General features: G+C 41.6%; 1 protein-coding gene across 1 annotated transcript in view; it reads right to left on the bottom strand.

The window, feature by feature from the left end:
- Window positions 1-20,732, bottom strand: part of LOC148367249 (SH3 and multiple ankyrin repeat domains protein 2-like) — a 130,452-nt gene that overhangs the window by 20,137 nt on the left and 89,583 nt on the right. The window contains exons 10-13 of the mRNA XM_088334080.1: window positions 19,879-19,902; window positions 15,119-15,231; window positions 12,722-12,827; window positions 8,511-10,992 (exon numbers count right to left, since the gene is read on the bottom strand). Of these exons, the coding sequence (XP_088190206.1) occupies window positions 8,511-10,992; window positions 12,722-12,827; window positions 15,119-15,231; window positions 19,879-19,902 (2,725 nt within the window). The remainder of the gene's footprint in view (window positions 1-8,510; window positions 10,993-12,721; window positions 12,828-15,118; window positions 15,232-19,878; window positions 19,903-20,732) is intronic.

The following is a 20,732-nucleotide window of genomic DNA, read 5'->3' as shown; positions in this document are numbered from 1 at the left end:
AAAATCAAACCATTCTGCGCATAATATAACATTATTATTGGTAATATACTGATCAAAGGGACCCCCCGAAACTTGTCTTTTCTTCTGTTCTTCTTTCTTGATTTTTAATTTTTAATCCCTTTTAACTGCTTGTTTTTTTCTTGTTTTTGTCGTTTTTCTTTTTTAAATGCTTGTTTCTTATTTTATCTATTTTTCTTTTTCTTTTCTTTTCTTTTTTTGTTGCTTTATTTCTCCCTTTCTATTACATTTTGTGCATAAAGTTCCACACAATTTCTTGTGGTGTGGAGTAGAGCAAAAAAAACAAAAAACAATATGGAGAGCTGAAAGAGCGTATTTTTTTGTGAACAAAGCCGAAAGAGCCGGTTCTCTAAAAATAGACTTATTCCCAGCAATACATCAGAGGAGTATGCGTTTCCGTTACGTGTGGCACCTAATTTGAGTGGAGGCAACCCCGTCCTCCTGCTCTGAATTTTTTCTTCCTTCTCCTTTTTCACAAACATCATCTGGGCTGGTGTTTTTTTAATCAAACCACTTGGATATATCCATCGTTTCAAATAAATGAACGCTAGCAAAATCTTTCACGCTCTCTAAATAGATTCATTCATGTTATTCCAAAATGTGCGGCAACATTATCATAGTCACGTAGGGAAGTAAGATTGTGTTGCGTAGAGACTGAGCTGACTGATGTATGCTGTAGAACACGAGAGAGTCCACGCTAGTGTCTGCTGACAAACACAATTTTATACGAATGGGATTATCCTATTGGGATGGTATTTGCGTTGCGCAGACTGCCGACAGTACTACAACCACTTTTCTTTGGGGTGGAATGGCGTGTCAGTGGGTGAGCAATGCCCCTGATAGCAATACAAGTAAACAGTGAAAGATCTAACAATCTAGATTTACCAGAAAAACGTTTCGCCGTGTTTTATGATTCTTAATCAAATTGGAGTCGAAGAAAATGCTCGTTTCCAGGGAAGAGTTTTTTTTGTGAAACGATGTATTTGAATCTAAATGTTTTCGTCAATTAATTTATTGTTTCCTTTGAATTCACGACATATCGAATATCCTAACATTGTATTTTTTCAAAAGATTTATCAAACAACAAGAAGGATGAATGCAGCCAGGCTGTACTTGCCCAAGACACACCATAGGAAGTGGTGCCCCTACGACTGTAACAGTATAGGGATCCGTGAACCGCACACTTACAACATATAGTTACAAGAATATATGAAATGAAAAATTATTTTGTGTTTTTTTAGTGAAGTGGTTAGCACATTCGCCTGACACTTGAAAGGTCCCAGTTTGAAACTGGGTGGAAACATTTGTGGGCCTGGAGAGAGAGGGGTGCCACCAGGGTCTACTTGCCCAAGACACACCACAGGAAATGGTGCCCCTACAACCTGTGTGGTTAAGAGATTCTAACCTAATCCCCAAGTACTTTAACGGACAAAATACCTGATGTAACCATAATAAGGGCTGATGTAATAAAAGTTAACACTACTTTAGGGCTCCTAGCAAAGACAACCTGTCCAAAAAACGTATGTGTCACAAAAGCAAATGATGTAACTTCCATCCTCAATTTTCTGCTATCTTCGGGCGGTGGACAGGGGACACTCTGAAGTGGTTTTAAGCCACTTGCAGAGCACACAGACACAGACAACATACTCGCTCATTTGAACCTAAAGAAAATTTCAACTGGCAAATTAACCTGACATGCATGTATTTGGGAGGAAACTGGAGTGCCTGGAGGAAACCCACGCAGGCACGGGGAGAACATGCAAACACTACATGGGGAGGCTGCAGTAGCTAGACTTGAGCCCTTGACCTCCGCAATGTGGGGCTCCACGCTAACCACCCAGCCTTTGGACTGCCCTAAGATGTAACATATTCAACAATTATTTGAAAGCCGCAAGAGATGCAATGTGAATTTTAAAAAGTGAATTTGAACAAAACAGTACGCCTGTTCAAAATTTCGGAAAAAAGAGTTTTTGCCTTAGTCAAAGTGCGCTGCAATAGGCTGCAGCAGACGAACTCACTGGTAGTGCTTCCAACGATACCAACAAAAACGTCGACCAGATGTGGAAGGTCCTGTATCTGAGTCAGATCAGGAGGCTTCTCCTGCACCTGGTGACCATATAAACCAGTATTATCTGTTTCATGCAGGTGAGCAAAGCCATACTCCCCAAAAACAACCTGGAGAGGGATGGTCGCCACCAGGCTGTACTTGCCCAAGACACACCATAATAAGTTCGTCGTTCGTTGGGGTTGTCCATCGATTCGATGATGACCATCTTCTTTTATTTGTGAGTCTGCTGATGTTTGAACAGTCCGATCCTGGATTGTGGTCTGAGACTCAGGTAAAAGAGGATACCTGCGCAATGATGGTTTTTAAAGTGGCATAAGGGGTGCGCTTTCCCCAACGCCACTATCTTGATTGTAAAGAAGATGGTTCCAGTGGCAAGGGAAACCCTAGACGACCGGCATCTTTCTACAACTGCAGGCGGCTAACGGGATCCAGGTCTGTAGGAAACCGCCTCAAAGCGTGCCGCCACCAGCTTTTGGGATCACTCTTAGTCTGGACTCTACCCTTCGACCTGTTCGGCTTGGGTAACCCTACCAGGAGTACGAGACTCCCGCCGACATAGCTCTAGGGGTCATGGAGACGCGCAAAGACTTTTGTCACGCTACATGGAATGACGAGCTTGTCATTTCCTTGATAACTTTGCCCAAACAATTATCACTGAATGAGTTCGCTTTTATCTCTCTCATCTCAGTGTCAGATTCAACATCAATGGTTAATGTTCTGTACTGCGGCCACAGTGGCGACAAAAAATAAGCAAAGGAAGATCTAGACCTATTTTAGCCTATTTTAACTCTACCTATGATTACAACCTGGTAATAAGATCTGGCATCAGTATTGTCACACACTTGCTGAGATTTGGCTCTTTTCTGTAGAGCCGGAGGCTGTCATAAACCAACAACGGTGGCAATCAGATGATGACGGTGCTGTATCTAAATCATACCAGGATGCTTCTCCTGCTACTGGTAACCATGGAAAACCCCAAATGCTCAAAAAAGCCTGGAGAGGGATGGACCAGGAAAAAAATGCATTCAAGCATGCACTCACACGCACACTATGGCTGACATCACAGCAGGCTTCAAGGCTTCTATCATCAACTTCCCCAAGACACACCACAGAAAGAGGTTAAGGGGTCCGCTTATTACCACTGCAATTAAGTACCAGCCTAACGCAGGTTCGGCCATCATGGCTGCCATCACTATTGCAACAGCTAATCCGCATTCAGGGGAGCTTGCATGCACCCATCCATTTTTTGCATTACTTATCCTTGCCAGGGCCATGGGGAGCCCATCCCAGCCTTCAGGCAGTTGGCAGGGGATACCCCAAACTGGTTCCCAGGGCACACAGATACATACAACTGTCATGATTACTAATTCGGGGCACCTACGGCTGCCCCGTTGGCGTCAACAGCCACGGGACCTGATTGTCTCTTGGACTCTTTTAAAACTTCCATCTTCCCAGAAGGACTCGTCAGACCATCTGCGAACCTATGCTCTCAGCTCGGCAAGCTTTTGTACTCTCCGACACAATCCTGCCCTGTTTTCCTGCCTGATACCTGTTGCCGACCTCTTTTCCGGACCTGTTTCTGTTTTTGCTCCTCCGCCCCGGCCATCGACCTGTTTTCCTCGCTGCCAACGACTACCCTCGCTCGACACGGAAGTGACACTTCCGCATTCCTGCTATCTGCTACCCGTGACCGACGATCATCGGATCGTGGATGCAAGCACTGTTCTCCTTCTTAATAAAAACTAAGTAAAACTAACAAAGTTGGATCCCGTCTCCGTTCCTGGTCCGTGACAACAACCATTCACACACTCACCCATACCAAGTGACAATTTGGACATATTTCCATGGATGTTTTTGGAATGTGGGAGAAGGTACAGCAGAAGTAGGCCAGTAGCTGGATTTCAACCCGAGGACTGTAAGGGCAAAGTGCTAACCACACACCTCCTCGCTTGCACAGTGCTTACATAATTATCTTACCACTTCATGCTTCTTTATACACACTCGGCTTCACACATAAAGGGTCACACTCTCTGGTGAACATGCACACGCTGCTATTATTTATAGAAGTCTTCACTCTTTCACTCTCTGCTTCTCTTTCTCACACACGGACACACACGCTGACTGTGCTGTGCTCGGTTACACAACAGTGGTCTACTAAAGCAGCATCGCACGTGACCTGAATCAAATTATGTTGAACCCTGCTGTGGGTTATGTTTGTCATCCACACACAAATGCACACAAAGGCCTGCACGCATGCGCTCACTTGCAAGCATGTTCCTCCAACTCAGGCTGACATCACCGCAGGCTTCAAGGCTACTCTCATCAGCTGGTTGCTAAGCAACCATCTCAGCCATAGGCACAACCGACACATATTAATCTGGGAGGCTAAAAGACAGGGATGATAAGAAATACAAGAAGGACAAGAAAAAAATCGGCATTCAAAGGGACACTGCCACAGAGGTTCATTCCAGTACAGTGACGAAGAATGAGAGCAGGGGATTTTGCACAGAAGCTCGCGAGCCAAAGATGAAGTGAGACAGGGTAAAAATAAAACGCTCAAGGGGCCTGCCATATTTGAATCTAGGCCATTTTCTGTGTGTCTATGTTGCCATCTGTTTGAGGCGAATGCACCTATTTCCTCCGAAGGCCATTTGACATGAGGGCATTGTCACTATCTCCTGCTCTCTACCTGGATACATTCTTATCTTTCCTTGATAAATGACCTTGCAGAGCTCTCCGCGTGAAAGAGCTACCTATTCAAGATCGTCCTGGGCAAGTGGAGGCAGATAATGGGAGAACCTGGTGGTATACATCAGCGGTTTTATGTACTGGTACAACCACATAAGTCAGCAAACAAATACTGAAGATTACAAGGAACTTGGTACAGCTTACTTTTCAAATCAAATAAAAACAAATGTATTTATACAGCACTTTTTATGCAATAATTTGCCGCAAAAATCATTTGAATATGAGGGAGCCATTTGGTCATTGGGGCTGCTTTATAATGGTCTGTTCCTTGAACTCGTCTACTGCCAGCCTTATATATACGGCCGTGATGTAAATCTGCAGCAAAAAGCAGTGAACGAGTAGGAATTAGAATGGTCTTTTTTGACATTGTAGTGAACTTTGAACTCCTTTATGAATTAAGGACCTGAAACTGGATTTAACTTCCGGTTCTGTCCTACAATAATTTAACATTTTTGAAAAAGCATCAGAGAGCCACTAAGGAGAACCAGAGACCCACATGTGGCACCTGAGCAGGTTTAGCAGGTGCAGAGGTCCAAATTTGCTGGCGGTAGAAAGCATCTTCCTCTGTTAAGCCAATAAAAATGCAGAACCCAAAGCATGATGAAAATCCACGAAGCAGATAACCAGCAATAACTGAGGTATATACAGGCCCTTCTAAAAAAATTAACATACTGTGATGAAGTTCATTATTTTCCATAGTGTAATGACACAAATGAAACTTTCCTGTATTTTGGATTAATTGCACACCAACTGTGGGAAGAAAAAAAAAGTGTGGTGGAAAATGTTGTACAACCAGTAGAGGTGACTGGATCCTGAGGAAAATGGTGGAGAATGGCCGATTCCAGACCTCAGGGAACCTGAGGAAGCAATGGACTGAGTCTGGAGTTGAAGCATCCAGAACCACAGTGCACAGGCGTGCGCAGAAAATGGGCTACAGGTGCCACATTAGCCAGGTCAAGCCAATTTTGAACCATAAACAGGGGCAGAAACGGCTGACCTCGGCGACAGAGAAGCAACACTGGACTGTTGCCGAGCGGAGCAGATTACTCTTTTCGGATGAAAGAAAATTTTGCATGTCCTTCGGAAATTGAGTTGTACCCACAGTCAGTAATGGTCGGGGGCACCATGTCAGCTGCTGGAATTGGTGCACTTGGTTTTATCAAGGGCAGGGTCAATGCAGCTTGCTATCAGGAGATTTTGAAGCACTTCAAGCTTCCATCTACTGAAAGGTTTTATGGAGATGAAGATTTTATTTTCTTTCTGGCTTACTGACCATGGTGTTACTGTGCTCGATTGGCCTGACCTGAACCCCATAGAGAATCTGTGGGATAATGTCAGGAGGAAGTTGAGAGACACCAGACCCAACACTGTGGATGAGCTTAAAGCCGCTATTGAACCATTCTGGGCCTCCATAACATCCCAGCAGTGCCAAAGGCTGATTGCCTCCATCCCACGCCGCATTGAAGCAATCATTTCTGCAAAAGGATTCCTGACCAAGTATTGAGTGCATAAGTGAACATAAGGTTGACTTTATAAATTATTGGTCAGAAATATGCTAACCATTTGAGATAGGAATTGTTTGTTTTTCTTTATATTTTTGCCAAAATCATCATTGCTAAAACAATAAAAGGCTTGAACTACTTCAGTTGTGTGTAACTCTGAGGGTGAACTAGTGAAACATAAGAGGAGATGAAGGATTCATGGTAGACAGGAAGAAATTTAGATGAGCTGAAAGTGAAATGAGTACAGACCTCAAACAGAATGATGCTCGGGCACGAATCAAGCGGCAGTTGGGCATTTGCCAGTAATTAACAAAAAAATGTAGAACGATTTTGAACTAATGCAACAGAAAATAGTGCTGAAATCGATCAACTTAGCCCACTGCTTCCTACACCGTTTTGACCAGTGAGGACCGTCCATGCAAAGTCCATTTCACCACTGAATTATTTACTTTACTTTTCATTCCAAGCCCCCCATAGAGATGTGAGGTTAAATAAACATGAGCTGGTGTATTTTCGGTACTGTTCCCCTAAAAGCATTGTCGGACTTCTTTGAGATTAACAAACCGCAATCTGACGTATTCTGCCTCTCTTAAATCATAATCAGACTGTCGTCATGTCATATTGGCTCATGTCAAACTTTCTCACAAAGTAAAAGTTGAGTTGAGCAAGAGGCAGAAAACAAAATTTTTTTCAAATCTTAAGACTCATTAAGACAATAGCAAAATAGATTCAGAATCCAAATCATGCACTTCGAAGCACACAAACATCTACCAGGCCATCTAACAACATTTCTTTCATTTCTCCAGTACCATTAAAAGAAGAAATTCTGTGTGAATCATGTTTTTTACAAAACAGCAAATATATCTGCAATTTACATATGCGATTTTTAATATTGCGTATGCATTTAACAAGACATATGCTTTTCAGATCTTGAGTTAATCACAAATATATTTATGAATATGAACAATACGTGTATAAATATTTTTGGGACAACTCTTTCCCTGCATAAATGTTGAGTAAATGACTGTAACATTTTTCAGTTACAGGAAGTTCTCCCCTTTTCAATTCACCACTGGGAAACATTACCTTAATGTTTTGCATGGCCCACAATAAATGTCCATAATTGATACATATCCTTGCACTAGTACACATTTCAGAGATTCCTGTTTAGTTGTAACATGCACCTGTCCTCTTGGGTGCGAAGAGTAGGGGGCAATGACGCTTCATAGAACAATGACATATAAAGTAATGCCAGCTGCCATTAATCATGAGGAAATAAATGCAATGGCAAAGCAAAGCGACCACAGAGCAGTCAGCGTCATTTTCAAACAGACTTCTTGTGAAACACGGCAACCATTTCAAGCATTTACAAGCACTTCACCCAAAAGTCAAACACTTTCCAATCCTTCTAATTCAAGGATTTCAAGCATCTGTACAAACCCTAGGAAAAAAATTCCTTTTCTAAATTGTCCTAGCACTCAAAGCACTCAACATGAAACATTCAATCATTGATAATTTGGCCTACTCGGAAGCTGGCAGCAAATCCTGTTGCTCCACTTCTAGCATACATTTTTAATCTTTCCATGGTTGCAAAAAAGCATCAAAGGAGAACATTGTCTGCTGCCTGTTGACTGTTTTGGTAATTAAGGATCAATTAATTGTTAGAAATTCCAAAATATATTTAAGAGAAAAGAAAACAGACTCAAAAAGCCAAGTACAGTGTGGTGGGTACAATCTGGAAAGAACAAATGAGTAAATATTCATCATTGCATTTGCCGCGCTAATATAATAACAGCTTGGCCTGGAGAGGGATGGGCCACCAGGCTGTATTTGCCCATGACAAACCACAGGAAATGATGCCCCTACGACCCCAGAGTTTAAACAACCAACCAACCAACCAACCAACCAACCAACCAACAGGATATTTTACAATCTGGTTACAGACCAATGAAAGGTGGTATAAACTCGAAATGTAGTGGTAAATACCATCCCAAAAGATACAAAAAATAACTACTTCAATAAGTCCAATCCACGCTCACACGCCCTTTAAAACTTTCTGAGATCTAAGATAACGACGTTTGTGCAAAACAACTCTCAACACAGGAGCAATTGTGAAATATTTGTATCCAGCCTTCAATTAGTAGTTTGGAAATAAGAACAAAAAGCAAGATTACCTTGTTCCAAAAGCCCCTTGGTTTCCTGTAGGAGAGTCAAGGCATTCTCCCGAATTAGGAGGCCTATCGCGATTCATGTGTTGCAGAATTGAGCTCAACTCTGTGATGACTGTGTTTTTGGTGTCTGGTGTGGGTGGAGGGCTGTGAAGCTCAGGGGGTTGCTCACCCCATAGCTTCGATGTCCTTTGAGTCGGCGTTCGGGGAGGTTCTGAAGATGAAGTATGGGCAGCGGGAATGTTAAGAGCTGTCCCATACGATTCTGGTGGTTCTTCAATTAGGGCATCGTGATAAATTGAAGTTCTGTTAAAGACGGATTTCCCTTTGGGCTTGGGTGGGACAGGGGGTCTATCGACCAGTAAGGAATGCCCATCCGCAGTCGTATAGAGGCTCTCTAGAGTGGTATCACAGAATCCTCCCTCTGATGAAAGTGTGGAGATGCTTGACACGGTGCTGGTAGTCTCCATGTGCTGAGGATCTCCACTGCTGCGACTGTCAACCTCCTCAATGCCAGAGTCAACCATCCCTGACTCTGAGTCTGGTTGGGTACCAGGATGCGAAGGAGGGATGCTGTTCGACACACGTTTGTGTTGATCTGTGACCAGTGGAGGGGCGTGTACATTGTAAGGGGGAAGCATTGGCCCACCGTTCCTTCTCTGTTGCTGAATCATTTGTGCAATAGCGCTAGCTTGGTCATCTGGGATGTCAATGCTGTTTGCAAACTCCAGGGGAGGTGGGAGTGGCTCAGTGAGTTCAAAATCTTCATCAATGTCAACTGATGCAAGAGGAGGAGGGGGGATGCGAAAGGGAAGCTTCACAGGTTCCTCCAAAGATTCCCCCAAAGGAATGCTCCGTCTTCGTAGTGATGAGCTCTGGGGATTAATAGACAATGTATGGCCGCTGTGGGTATCCGGGTGATTGGGGTCTTTCAGCTCAGAGGGCCTGTTATTATCAAGCCCTTCCAACTCTTCCAATTTGTTGCTTGCTCCTGTGCTGGTGTGAACCATTAGCAGCCCAGTGGACTTGGGTGTGTCAGCCATGTCAGCTGGTGCACTTTTTCTTTCCTCAACTGGCTGATGCTGTCGCTCCACTCGGGCCACATCAGACTCATATTTCTGCTCAGTCATCTGCCTCCGCAAGCCACCTCTCCCCGGGCGGCCCATTGTTGAAGAGGAGATCGCAGCAAAACTCGTCTCGATCCCAGACCGCAACTTAGTATCGATGAAGAGCGGCTGATTGAGGTCTGGTTTGTGGCTTGACTGCTGGGGTAGGGATTGAGCTTCAAGTTTGGGAGTTTGCAGAACCTGAGGAGGGGTTTGTTGTTGATTTTGACGATGATTCTGTTGCTCTTTCATTGCTCGGTCACGAGCAGCGAGGGCTAAAGCTAGTGGAGAATTGGGGTCTAAAGGTTTACCAGTGACAGGATGAAGGTAGATACCATTAGCCCTGTAGTGACTCTTTGGGGGAGTTGCTGGGAGACTAACAGGGCTGTCCAGGTTAGGACACTGCCCGGTTTTTGTGTTAAGAAGCTCCCGCACGACTGTAGGTTCTGGAGTATTGAAATCTGTCATGTTTCCACTGCCTCCACCAACAGGAGGACCAAGGTGAAGTGGCGGAGCCATCATCCTTCGAAGTCGCTCATCACTGCCGAACATGCCTTCATCGATAGACTTTGACTGTCGAAGGCGAGGTGTTGGAGTCGGACCAATTAGGTCATCATCCCCCATGTCGACAGACTGGAAGGCAATTGAGTGCTTTTTTGCTTCAAGTCTTTTTTCACGGTCCCTCACCGCCCCAGCTATAGCTGCCGCAAATGGGTTGCCTAGTGACATTGGGTCTTCAGGACGCAGACCACCGCTTCCAAAAACAGCAGGCATTAAAGATGGGTGTTCTGGAGTGGTGGGCTCAATCTCCATACTGCTACCCTGGCTGCTCTTGCCACTGCTGCTAGTGGACGGCTCCTTGACAATGATGGTAGGAATGGGGATGGAAGAGCACGTTCGCTCAACTGGTGTAGTAGGCAAGGATACCGGGCCCGAGGGACTCGCTGGCGTATGACATGTTTTTTCCGGACTGTCTTCCACATTTGACTGTTTTACTAGCATGCCCTTCCTTCGGGCCGGTTTCGCTGGCACATACAAATTTTTATTGCCGACCTCAGAGTAAGGGTTTTCGGGCACTGCCGTGCGCCCTCGAGTGCGCGTACTCTCGAAATGTTCCGAACTCTGTCTGTGATAACCCCTCCTTAATGTTCCAACGTCTGTGGTTCTACTTATGGTTGTCACAGCGTTAGGTGAAAAGCTGAGCCTCGTGGCACCATAGCTCTTGGGTGTTGAGCCAGCCGATAAATCATAGGCAGGTGGCGAGGGGGGTGAAATGGCTGGTGGAGGAGGAATATCCTCCGAAGTATCCGGCATGGAGAGGCTGCGAGAGAACTTGAGTAAAGGAGGCGTGAGGAAGCCTTGTTTTTCCTCCTCTGTCGTCCCTTGAAAAACAATGAACAGGTATTTACAATATGATAACATTCTGTATATCCATAAAAATAGCTTTCAACCTCGACAACTTTATCGTTTATTGTTTTTTTAGTACAATATACCAAAATAATTGTATATCGGGAATGCCATTTTTATTGAATTTTTGTCTACCTTAAGTGAATATTATTTTACCTAATAAAACATTATTTTCTTTGGCCATTGTTTACAAAATCTTCTTTGCGCATGTCTATTGGTTCGTTTCTGTGATTATTGGCACTAATTTTGGACATTGGGCTGAATCGGCAACTCAAAAAAAGGCCAACTTGTAGCTTGACAAGACCAGAAAATTATCTTGAGAAATGGAGTGATTAATACAAAGGCGTAATCAAATAATCAAAATGACAACAATGAAGACAAGCGCCTATCAGTCCTGGTAAGAATATTTGACCTAAATAAGGGAACTAAATAAGTTCTCCTTGCTCATGCCTGTCTGTAATGATGGGACAAATAAGAGTTTTCAACACCCTGACTGCTGTTCTTTTGTATTTTTACACTTATTTAATAAAATTGGATATTTCAGCTTAACTGAAATGACTTTTAATACTCGGGGTTGACAGGTGATGATAAAAAGATAAACGTAAAGAAATAGTGTTAGATTGAAGCAGTGTTTCTTAAACAATGTGCCAACAAAGAAACCTTTTCATGTTGACAATATCTGTGTATTGTTTGTTAATGTACATCCATTGCAACCTGGTCATCCTTTTTATTTTATTTTTTGTTTTACAATATACTTTATGGAAAAAATGTTGTTTGATTGCCTGGCAGATTCAACTGATTTTATATTATACTTTAATTATTTTGTATTTCATTTTTAACTTTATTGTTTGTTAATACAACATCCATTGCATCTTTGTCATCCTGGAAGGGGGATTATCTCATGTGCGTTCCCCTCTCAAAGTTTTCATTTTCCTCATGCTGAGGTTTTTGAGTTTTTCCTTGCCCTCATGTAGGTTTTAGATCAGGGGATGGTGTACTAATAGACTTTAATTTGCAATAGCCTGTGGTTTGTGCAGCCCTTTGAGACTCCCTATGATTAAGGGCTATACAAAGAAACATGACTTGACTTAACTTTTCCTGGAGTGCCGTAAGAAAATGTCCAATTTCACCGAGGTTTTTATACAAAATTGTAATATTCTTTAAAAAAAAAAGTTATCAAACTGGGCTGTTGATTAGCAGATCTACTCAAGACGAAAGAATGGAAAGTTTTCGTAACTCATTTGTTTTGGAAGATGACACTCCGAAACAAAAAAATAACAAACCAACACAAAAACAACTTCTATTCCACTGGCACATTATTATTTTTTTATTTAAAGTATACATTTGATTATTTTACCAGACAGCAGATTCAAAGTACCGCTTAGTACAACTACAAACTTTGGATAAAATGGTAGTACATTTGTTTTAATAAGAGAGAGATAAAGTAAAGCTACAGTTGCTTTGTGAGTGGCGCCTGGAAACGGCAACATCAAAAAAAATTATTGAAAACCGCAACTCGTTTTTCTTTTGCGCTTCTCTTGGCGCTGTCTCACAGGCCGGACATAATCTGTCGGCGGCCCTGCTTTGGCCTGCGGGCCGCACATTTGACACCCCTGGTTTAAAGACATATGATATGGCAACCTTTCAGGTTGAGGTCGCCAGGCTCACATAATAAGTATTGCACACACAAAGCCGTTATCATACCTATTGACTTTTGCTTCCGAAGCATGCCCTTCTCTGGCAATCCCAGAAAGGCCCCTGGTACTGTGGGTGGAACCACAGGGACTCCCTGGCGATCATGATACACGGACTGTAAAAGTGAATATCGTTAGTTACTGAGAAAGTGACACTTGCCCTCGTTTTAGACCTCATGAATAACTTTTGCCCTAAACCAATCCATAGTCGGTTTTGCTTTACGTTTATCGTCGTTGTCCTGCTGGAAGTTGAACCTGCAACCTATTCTCAGGTGTTTTGCAAACTCCAACAGAATTTCTGCCAGATTTGCCCTCTATTTGGCTACATTCATCTTCCCATCAACGCTAAAGATCTTCCCAATCCCTATTGAAGAAAAGCAACCCAAGGGCACAATGCCGCCACCACCATGTTTGAGAGTGAGGATGTTTTTTTCTGGGTGATGTGCAGTGTTATTTTTACGCCAAACATAATGCTTTGCATTTAAAAAGTTTCATTTTGGTTTCATCTGACCAAGGCACAATTTTCCACATATTTTTTTTTGTCCCCCATGTGGCTTCTTGCAAATACCAATACAAGCTTTTTATGGTATTCTCTCAGAAAATGCCCCTTTTTTCCCCCCTCTTCCATAAAGGGCAGATTTATGCAGAGTACTACTAATAGTTGTCCTGTGCAAAGATGGGCAGGTAGGTCAGTTGTTGTTTGCAGATGACACAGCGCTTGTGGCTGATTCTGAGGAAACACTGAGAAGGTTGGTAACGGAGTTTGGAAGAGTATGTGATAGGCGTAAGTTATGTGTGAATGTTGGGAAGAGTAAGGTGATGAAGTGTTCACGTGATGGAGTGGGCATGGCGTTAGAAATAAGGTTGCATGGACAGGTGCTGGAAGAAGTTGAAAGCTTTAGGTACTTGGGTTATGATGTTGCTGTAGTTGGTGCAATGGAGTGTGAGGTATTGCACAGAGTGAATCAAGGAAGCATGGTTTTGGGTGCTTTGAGAAGAGTGATGAGTAACAAGAGTATGAGTATGGATGTTAAGAGGGGACTGTCTGAGAGTGTGATTGTGCTGACTTTGTTGTATAATGCAGAGACTTGGTGCCTGAATGCAGATTTGAGAAGGAAAAGAAATGTTTTTGAGATGAAGTGTTTAAGGAGTCTGTTAGGAGTGACAAGATTGGATAGATTGAGAAATGAAATTGTGAGGGACAGAACTGGAGTAGTAGTGGAACTGAGCAAGCGTGTGGATAAGAGAGTACTCGGTTGGTTTGGACACATGGAGAGGATGGATGAGGAGCGAATGTTGAAGAGGATCTACAGAGCAGAAGTAAATGGAAGGAGACCAAGAGGACGGCCGCGATTGATGTGGATGGATGGTGTTATGAGTGCACTGCAGGAAAGAGGTCTAAATCTAGTGGAAGCCAGAGCTCTTGTTGGTGATAGGAATGAGTGGAGAAGTGTTGTAAAAGGATAGTGAGATGTTTGGACGCATTCTAAGGGATGGGCAGGGCACCTGCATGATGCGGCAGGGGTACAGCAGTGAAAACTGTCGGGTCCTGCTGTTGAACAGAAGAGTTTGTTGTGTCACCCTGACCGGAGTGACATGCCCGCTTTCATCTGGAGGGATGAAAGCATGTCCAACTTGGGTGCCGAGGTGCTAAACTTGTTTGGGTGTTTGGGCATTTGGGTTGGCCATGGTCCAAAAATGTTTTTGTGTGCGTTTTTTTGCTATTTTTTTCCCCTTTTTTTTTTTCTTTGTTATCGTATGTGTTTGTCTTGCTGTCGGTCACCCCTCTTGAGGGATATGACAAAGGTAGATAGATAGATGGACTACGTACTTAATCAAGCACGTTCTTGATTTATACAGTACATCTAAATTAAACAGCAGGAGGAGTTATCTATCAAACAAGCTTCAGTTCGCTTTCCATATAATCTGAGTCACTGTCATTGTCCCTGTCAATCCTCAACAAATGATGACAAGCAAATGCAATTTGGTCAGTTACCATGGCAACCAACAATGACAACAACACAGAAAGACAACTTTTCATGTTTACTTTGAAATCTGCCACTATTCTCCACAGTATTGTAGCCATAGATCACGTTTTAAACGACACAGCCCTTATTAGCGCTTTTTGCCCGCGCAGTAGTAAATATGTGCTTGTTTTCGTAATCGCTATCTTAATCTCAGGTAGTTATGGTCGCATGATCTGCAAATAAGTGAGGTAAACACACAGCGCCATTGGGGTTCTGCAGCCAATGGCGTCAACACCAAATTCCCCACAGTTGGTGCCAAGTTTGCACCCTCCATTTGGGCCAACATACATGAAAATTTTAAATGTCAACATCAAATGTTATTTTTAAATGAAAATTAAAAAAAAAGGAATAGCATTTACAAGCAATTAGTGACATCTTACGTTTAGTTCCGTTGGTGTAATCAAGCATCGACTGGTTGGACGTGGTTTGATTGTTGCAATCTTCATATCTACTGGCGATGTTTTCTGGGCATGTGTCATCTCTTCAGCTTTATCTAGCCCAAAAAGCAAAACAAAACAAAATAAATAACAAAACAGTCAAAAGCCAAGAAGTATTTCAAAATGTGGACGTATAACGATTAACAATCAAGCAAGTTTGCAAAGCTTCATAAGGATCAAAAGGAAAATGCAAGCTAGTCATTCAAGATCATTCCCCTTACTTTCTTTATACTTACTTTTGCACATTGTTGCTGCTAATGTTATTGCACTATTTTATGATGCACATTCATTAAAGCCACTATATTGTCTTTCATAATCACAACCAACTTTGAATAATTCAAATTGAACTCCTACATTTAATTTAAAAATGACATTTTTTTTTTTTAAACGGGTGCCTATAATTTGATTCATTTCCCCCATACTATTCGTGCTATTTGATGATTTATAAACTCCTATACACTCAAGACTCTTGATCTAATAAAGACACCATTGGATAATTCTCAATCGTCTCGGTACGTCACAAAAAGTGAGTACACCCCTCATATTTCTGCAGTGATTTCAACATTATGTTTAGTTGAACAACATTGAAGAAACTTCGCTTTGACACAATGAAAAGTAGTCTGTGTAAAGCTTACAGTATATAGCAAAAACAAAAAAATATAGGGATTAGTAGCAAAACCACTGGTAACAAAAGTGAGTACACCCTAAAGTAAAAGTTCCAGAAGTTCAAAATTTTGTGTGGCCAAGATGATTTTGCAGAACCACCTTATTCCTCCTGGCTATGGATTTCACCAGAGCCTCACAAATTGCCACTGGAATGCTCTTCTACTCCTCCATGACAACATGACAGAGCTGGGTTTTTTTTGAGATCTTGTGGTTCTCCCACTCCCACTTATGATGCCCATAAGATGGTCTATTGGGTTTAGATCCGGAAACATGCAAAGTCAGTCCATCCTCATTACCCTTAGCCCCTTTAGAAAAGCCTTGGTCATCTTAGAGGTGTATTTGGGGTCATTGTCAGGCTGGAACACTACCCTGCAACCCAGTTTATGGAGGAGGGGAACATTTCTTGCTCCAGTATTTCACAGTACATGCTTGAGTTTGTGTTTTCCTCAATAAAATGCAACTCCCCAACTCCAGTTGCACTCATACAGCCCCAAACCATGACAATCCCAAAACTATGCTTGACTTTAGGCATGGCACAAACATGTTTTACTCCTTACCTGGTTGACACCATACATGCTTCGCACCATTTGAGCCAAATAAATTATTAATTGTCTCATCAGACCAGAGGATATCTTTCCAGTAAGCCATGACCTTAGTGGACAGATATATTTTCATTGTGTTAAGGCGATGTTTCTTCAGTGATGTTCCATTAAACCATACAGTATAATGAAGTGAGGGGTGTACTGTGCTCACTTTTGTGGCATACTGTATTTCCCGATATTTCCAAACAATATTTCCTCCCACATTCCAAAAACATGCATTTCAGGTGAATTGGCCGGTCCAAATTGTCCCTAGGTGTGAATGAGCGAATGAGTCGTCTGTCCCCGTGTGCCCTGCGATTGGCTGGCAACCAGTTCAGGGTGTCCCCTGCCCACTGCCCGAAGATGTTTGAGTTCTTTTGCCCGTATGAATTGTTTCCTTTTGTCGGCCAGTCTCAGATATGGCTTATTTGTTGTCACCCTGCTTCGAAGGCTAGAATCTCTGAGTCGCCTCTTCACAAGTGATGTTGACACTCGTGTTTTGCCAGTATTATTTAATCAAGCTGCTGGTTGATGACCTGTTAGGTGTCTATTCCTCAAACTAGAGACTCTAATATACTAGTCCTCTTGCTTGGTTGTGTGGTGGGGCCTCACACTTCTCTTACTACTCTGGTTAGAGCCTGTTTGATCTGTTCTCTGAAGGGAGTAGTACACACCGTTGTAGGATATCTTCAGTTTCTGGCAATTTTATTTCTTAGAACAAGAATAGACTGTCGAGTTTCACACAAAAGTTCTCTTTTTCTGGCCATTCATTTAATCACACCTGCAAATATAGGAAGCCTTGACTAGCACATTTTGTAAACACACAAGGCGCAGGAATGGAACACACTTTTAACGCGAGAATAAGAAAACGAGGTACCTTGTTGATTTGGATGAGTCACATGAATGAAATAATCCTTTATTTAATGTCAAAATGCATTATGACGTCACTCCTTGGTTTGTACACCCTATTCATGGCCGAATTCAAGCTCTTTTTACGAAAATTCAAAACTAAATTTCCATTTTCTCCAGAACAAATAGAAGAAAAAAAATTGGTGTGAATCATGTATTTTGCAAAATATATCTGCGATTTACATATGTGATTTTTAAACTTGTGTGTCCATTTATCAAGACATTAGATTTTTAGATCTTGGATAAATCGTCAATATATTTATCTTATAGATAAATCTCTCCCTATATAAAATATAGGGAGTGAAAATATGGGTAAAAAATATGGGTACAAACAACAATAATATGTAGCTTACATTTTTAGTTCCAGGAAGTTCTTCTCATTTCAATTTATCTCATTTTTTTGCATGGCCCATAATAAATGCTCATAGTCGATAAGTAATTGTCTCACTAAGGCACATTTCAAAGTGTCTATTCAGGAGGAACATGCACATTTTCCTTTGGGCACGACCCTAGTGGGCAATGACGCTTCATAGGACAATGCCGTACAAACTAATGCCAGCTGCCTAATTACGAAGCCACCAGAGTGTCAGCGTCATTTTTAAGCAGACATTTTGAGAAACATGGCAACAATTTCAAGCATTTACGAGCACTTCGCTCAAAGTTCAAGCCCTTTTCAACCCTTGAAAACACGACATTAAAGTCCAATCATTTTTAAGGATTTATCCACAACATTTTTCTCTTGCGCTTCTCTGAGTGTTGTCTCGCGGGCCGGATTCAATCCCTTAGCGGTCCTGATCTGGCCCGCGGGCCGCTAGTTTGACACCTGTGCTCTATATCAACACGTTACATTGGGTATTTACCGGTATGTATTATATTCCTTTTACTTTATTATTGTTTTATTTTCAACACAAGGATACTGCTGGAAGTGTGAATTTCCCTACGGGGACGAATAAAGTTATCTATCTATCTATCTATCTATCTATCTATCTATCTATCTATCTATCTATCTATCTATCTATCTATCTATCTATCTATCTATCTATCTATCTATCTATCTATCTATCTATCTATCTATCTATCTATCTATCCAACTATCTATCTATCATGTAAAAGATTCATTCGGATTGCTACAATCGGCGTCCAGGAAAAGAAGGCAGTTCTCTGATTGGTTTGCGTGTAAATTTATTTGTGAAACCTATTAATCAAAAAAAGTCCTTGATGCACCAAATAAGCAAAAGTTAAATCGCAAATGATGAGGGAATACCGAATATACTTCAAAAAAGAGCTTTGTACAAAAACTTTTTTTTTTACACACAATGTAAAGTTACAACACCAAAAGCATGCAGTAACTAAGAAATCCTAAATAAATATTAAAATCCATTATTGAAAAAAAAAACAAACGTGGCGATTCCTACCTCATTCAATGCCAGTAAAAAGAGTTTCAATAATATCCAGTACCTAACCCGTTAATGCTAAGATGACCCGCCGGTGAGTCGCCTAACTTTTGATAAACAAATACTGATTGGGTCTGTACGACCTCACTGGTCACTGAAATATGCCAAGCCACATATCATTGGAAAGAGTGAACTCCGTTTCCACATATGCTCATCAGAGAAACAGAGGCCTTGATAAAAAACGCATAAATAAACCGCATCATTGCATAAGCCGCGGGCTTGAAAGCTTGGGAAAAAAGCCGCAGCTTATAGTATAAGGTGTTTGGCGCTGCTCATGAGTAGGTATTAAGCCTCTCGGAACAGTTTCAGTACGATAAATCACCAGTTGTCACTCTGATCAGATTGTTGTCCACACATCGAGTAAGCCCCCACTTCTTAGTGTTGCCTTCTTTTGTCTGGCAAATGAGTGTGTGAAGCAATGTGGTGATAGCCGTAAGAGATATGGCTCAGTACCTTAAACGCTTCAAAAAGAGCTTTTTTCTTTCTAAAAGGATGACAAAGTTCTATCGTCATCGTCGAGGCAGAGAGGGATGACGTTTCATGCTCGTCCAAAGGAACGTAGCCCGAGGGAACAAAATCGCCATGGTGACCGAAATCGTGTGAAAGTTCATGCAGTTCATACATAGTTCATGCAAAGTGAATCAGTTCAGTTTTCTTGCAGTAAAATGTTATGGAAAGCATTGTTTAGATATTGGAAGTTCTGCTGGAAATGCGTCCTTTCACAAAAGGCTGTTTTTCTCAGAAGTTTTGGAGTATTTTAATAAACCTAGCAATGTTTAACTGTTGTTTACTAAATAATGGTAAAAGCTAGAAACCAACTGTTTCCTACTAAAAGACGAGAGTTAAAGCTTTCCTTTGATATGTTCTACACACTGTAGCGACAGAATTCAATTTTCTTTCATGCCTTCAAAAACGGGTCAAAATAGCAAAAATGGCTGGCATCGGCTCCCCAAATTTGAAAGAAACGCCTGGCATTGAATAAGTTAATGAAATAAAAGTCATAATTTTAAAGATTTTAAGTGTTGGCTGAGCACAGTGAGAGGAAGTGAAAATAAAGTCGATAGATATATTTAGCATGCTTACGATAACTTACCGCCTTTCTTTTTCCGTAGAGTGGCTAAAGGGATGACAGAAAACATTTTTCAGTCTCGCAAGTAGACCGACTTCTTTTCTTTGGTATTTGAGTTTCATCGATGTGTTTGCTACCCAATTTCAAAATTGTCTTTCTATGTAGGACACCAGGGAGCCTTTTAAAAAAAGAGAATATTCAATTGGTGTTTCTCAACTGGTGGCTGGCGACCCAAAAGTGGGTCACGGTCCAGTTTTCAGTGGGTCGCGCCCTTTGCCTTGGCAAAATAACGGCAAGAAGATAAATATTTGAGGGTCAATTAGACCCCTTAACAGTAGATGGCGATAAATGATAAAAAGAACATGCTTAGTTATGCCAATAATTCCTCCAAACTCAGCTTAGTTTTATAGCTAATGGGAAAATAAGTGCTGATCAATAATCACAGTTTTTCAGTCTTTACATATTGATAAGCTCATTCAAAGAAAAGTTCATTTTATGACCTTGAATACTTTTGGATTGCACTTCTTTTGTTTAATTAATTTGGAGTTTGTGGATGAAAACTGCTACAGAGGATATCCATTTTCTGCCTATAGTGCTGTAAAGACTGCTTGGGTTAAGTGAGAGGATTCCCTGCGAAAAGTACATAATTTAAGTGGTTTAAAATCCATTTATACCAAGGTACTCCAACATGGTAACCCTAATGAAAGCTCACCACTTCTAGGTCATTGTGATTTTCTAGTTGTTTTTCAAAAGTGTTTTACGGAGTCTATTTAATCCTACTGCCAATAAATAAGATGTTAATAACATAGTATTAAAATGATAAGTTACAATTTGTCTTTATTGTCGTTGATATCAACATTGTGAAACATTGTTGGACT

This window comes from Urocampus carinirostris, chromosome 4 (genome assembly GCF_059441175.1).
Source record: "Urocampus carinirostris isolate Australia breed hairy pipefish chromosome 4, RoL_Ucar_1.0, whole genome shotgun sequence".
Lineage (NCBI taxonomy): Eukaryota > Metazoa > Chordata > Actinopteri > Syngnathiformes > Syngnathidae > Urocampus > Urocampus carinirostris.
The sequence above is the reverse complement of the archived record's forward strand: the minus strand, read 5'-3'. Positions and strand labels throughout refer to the sequence as shown.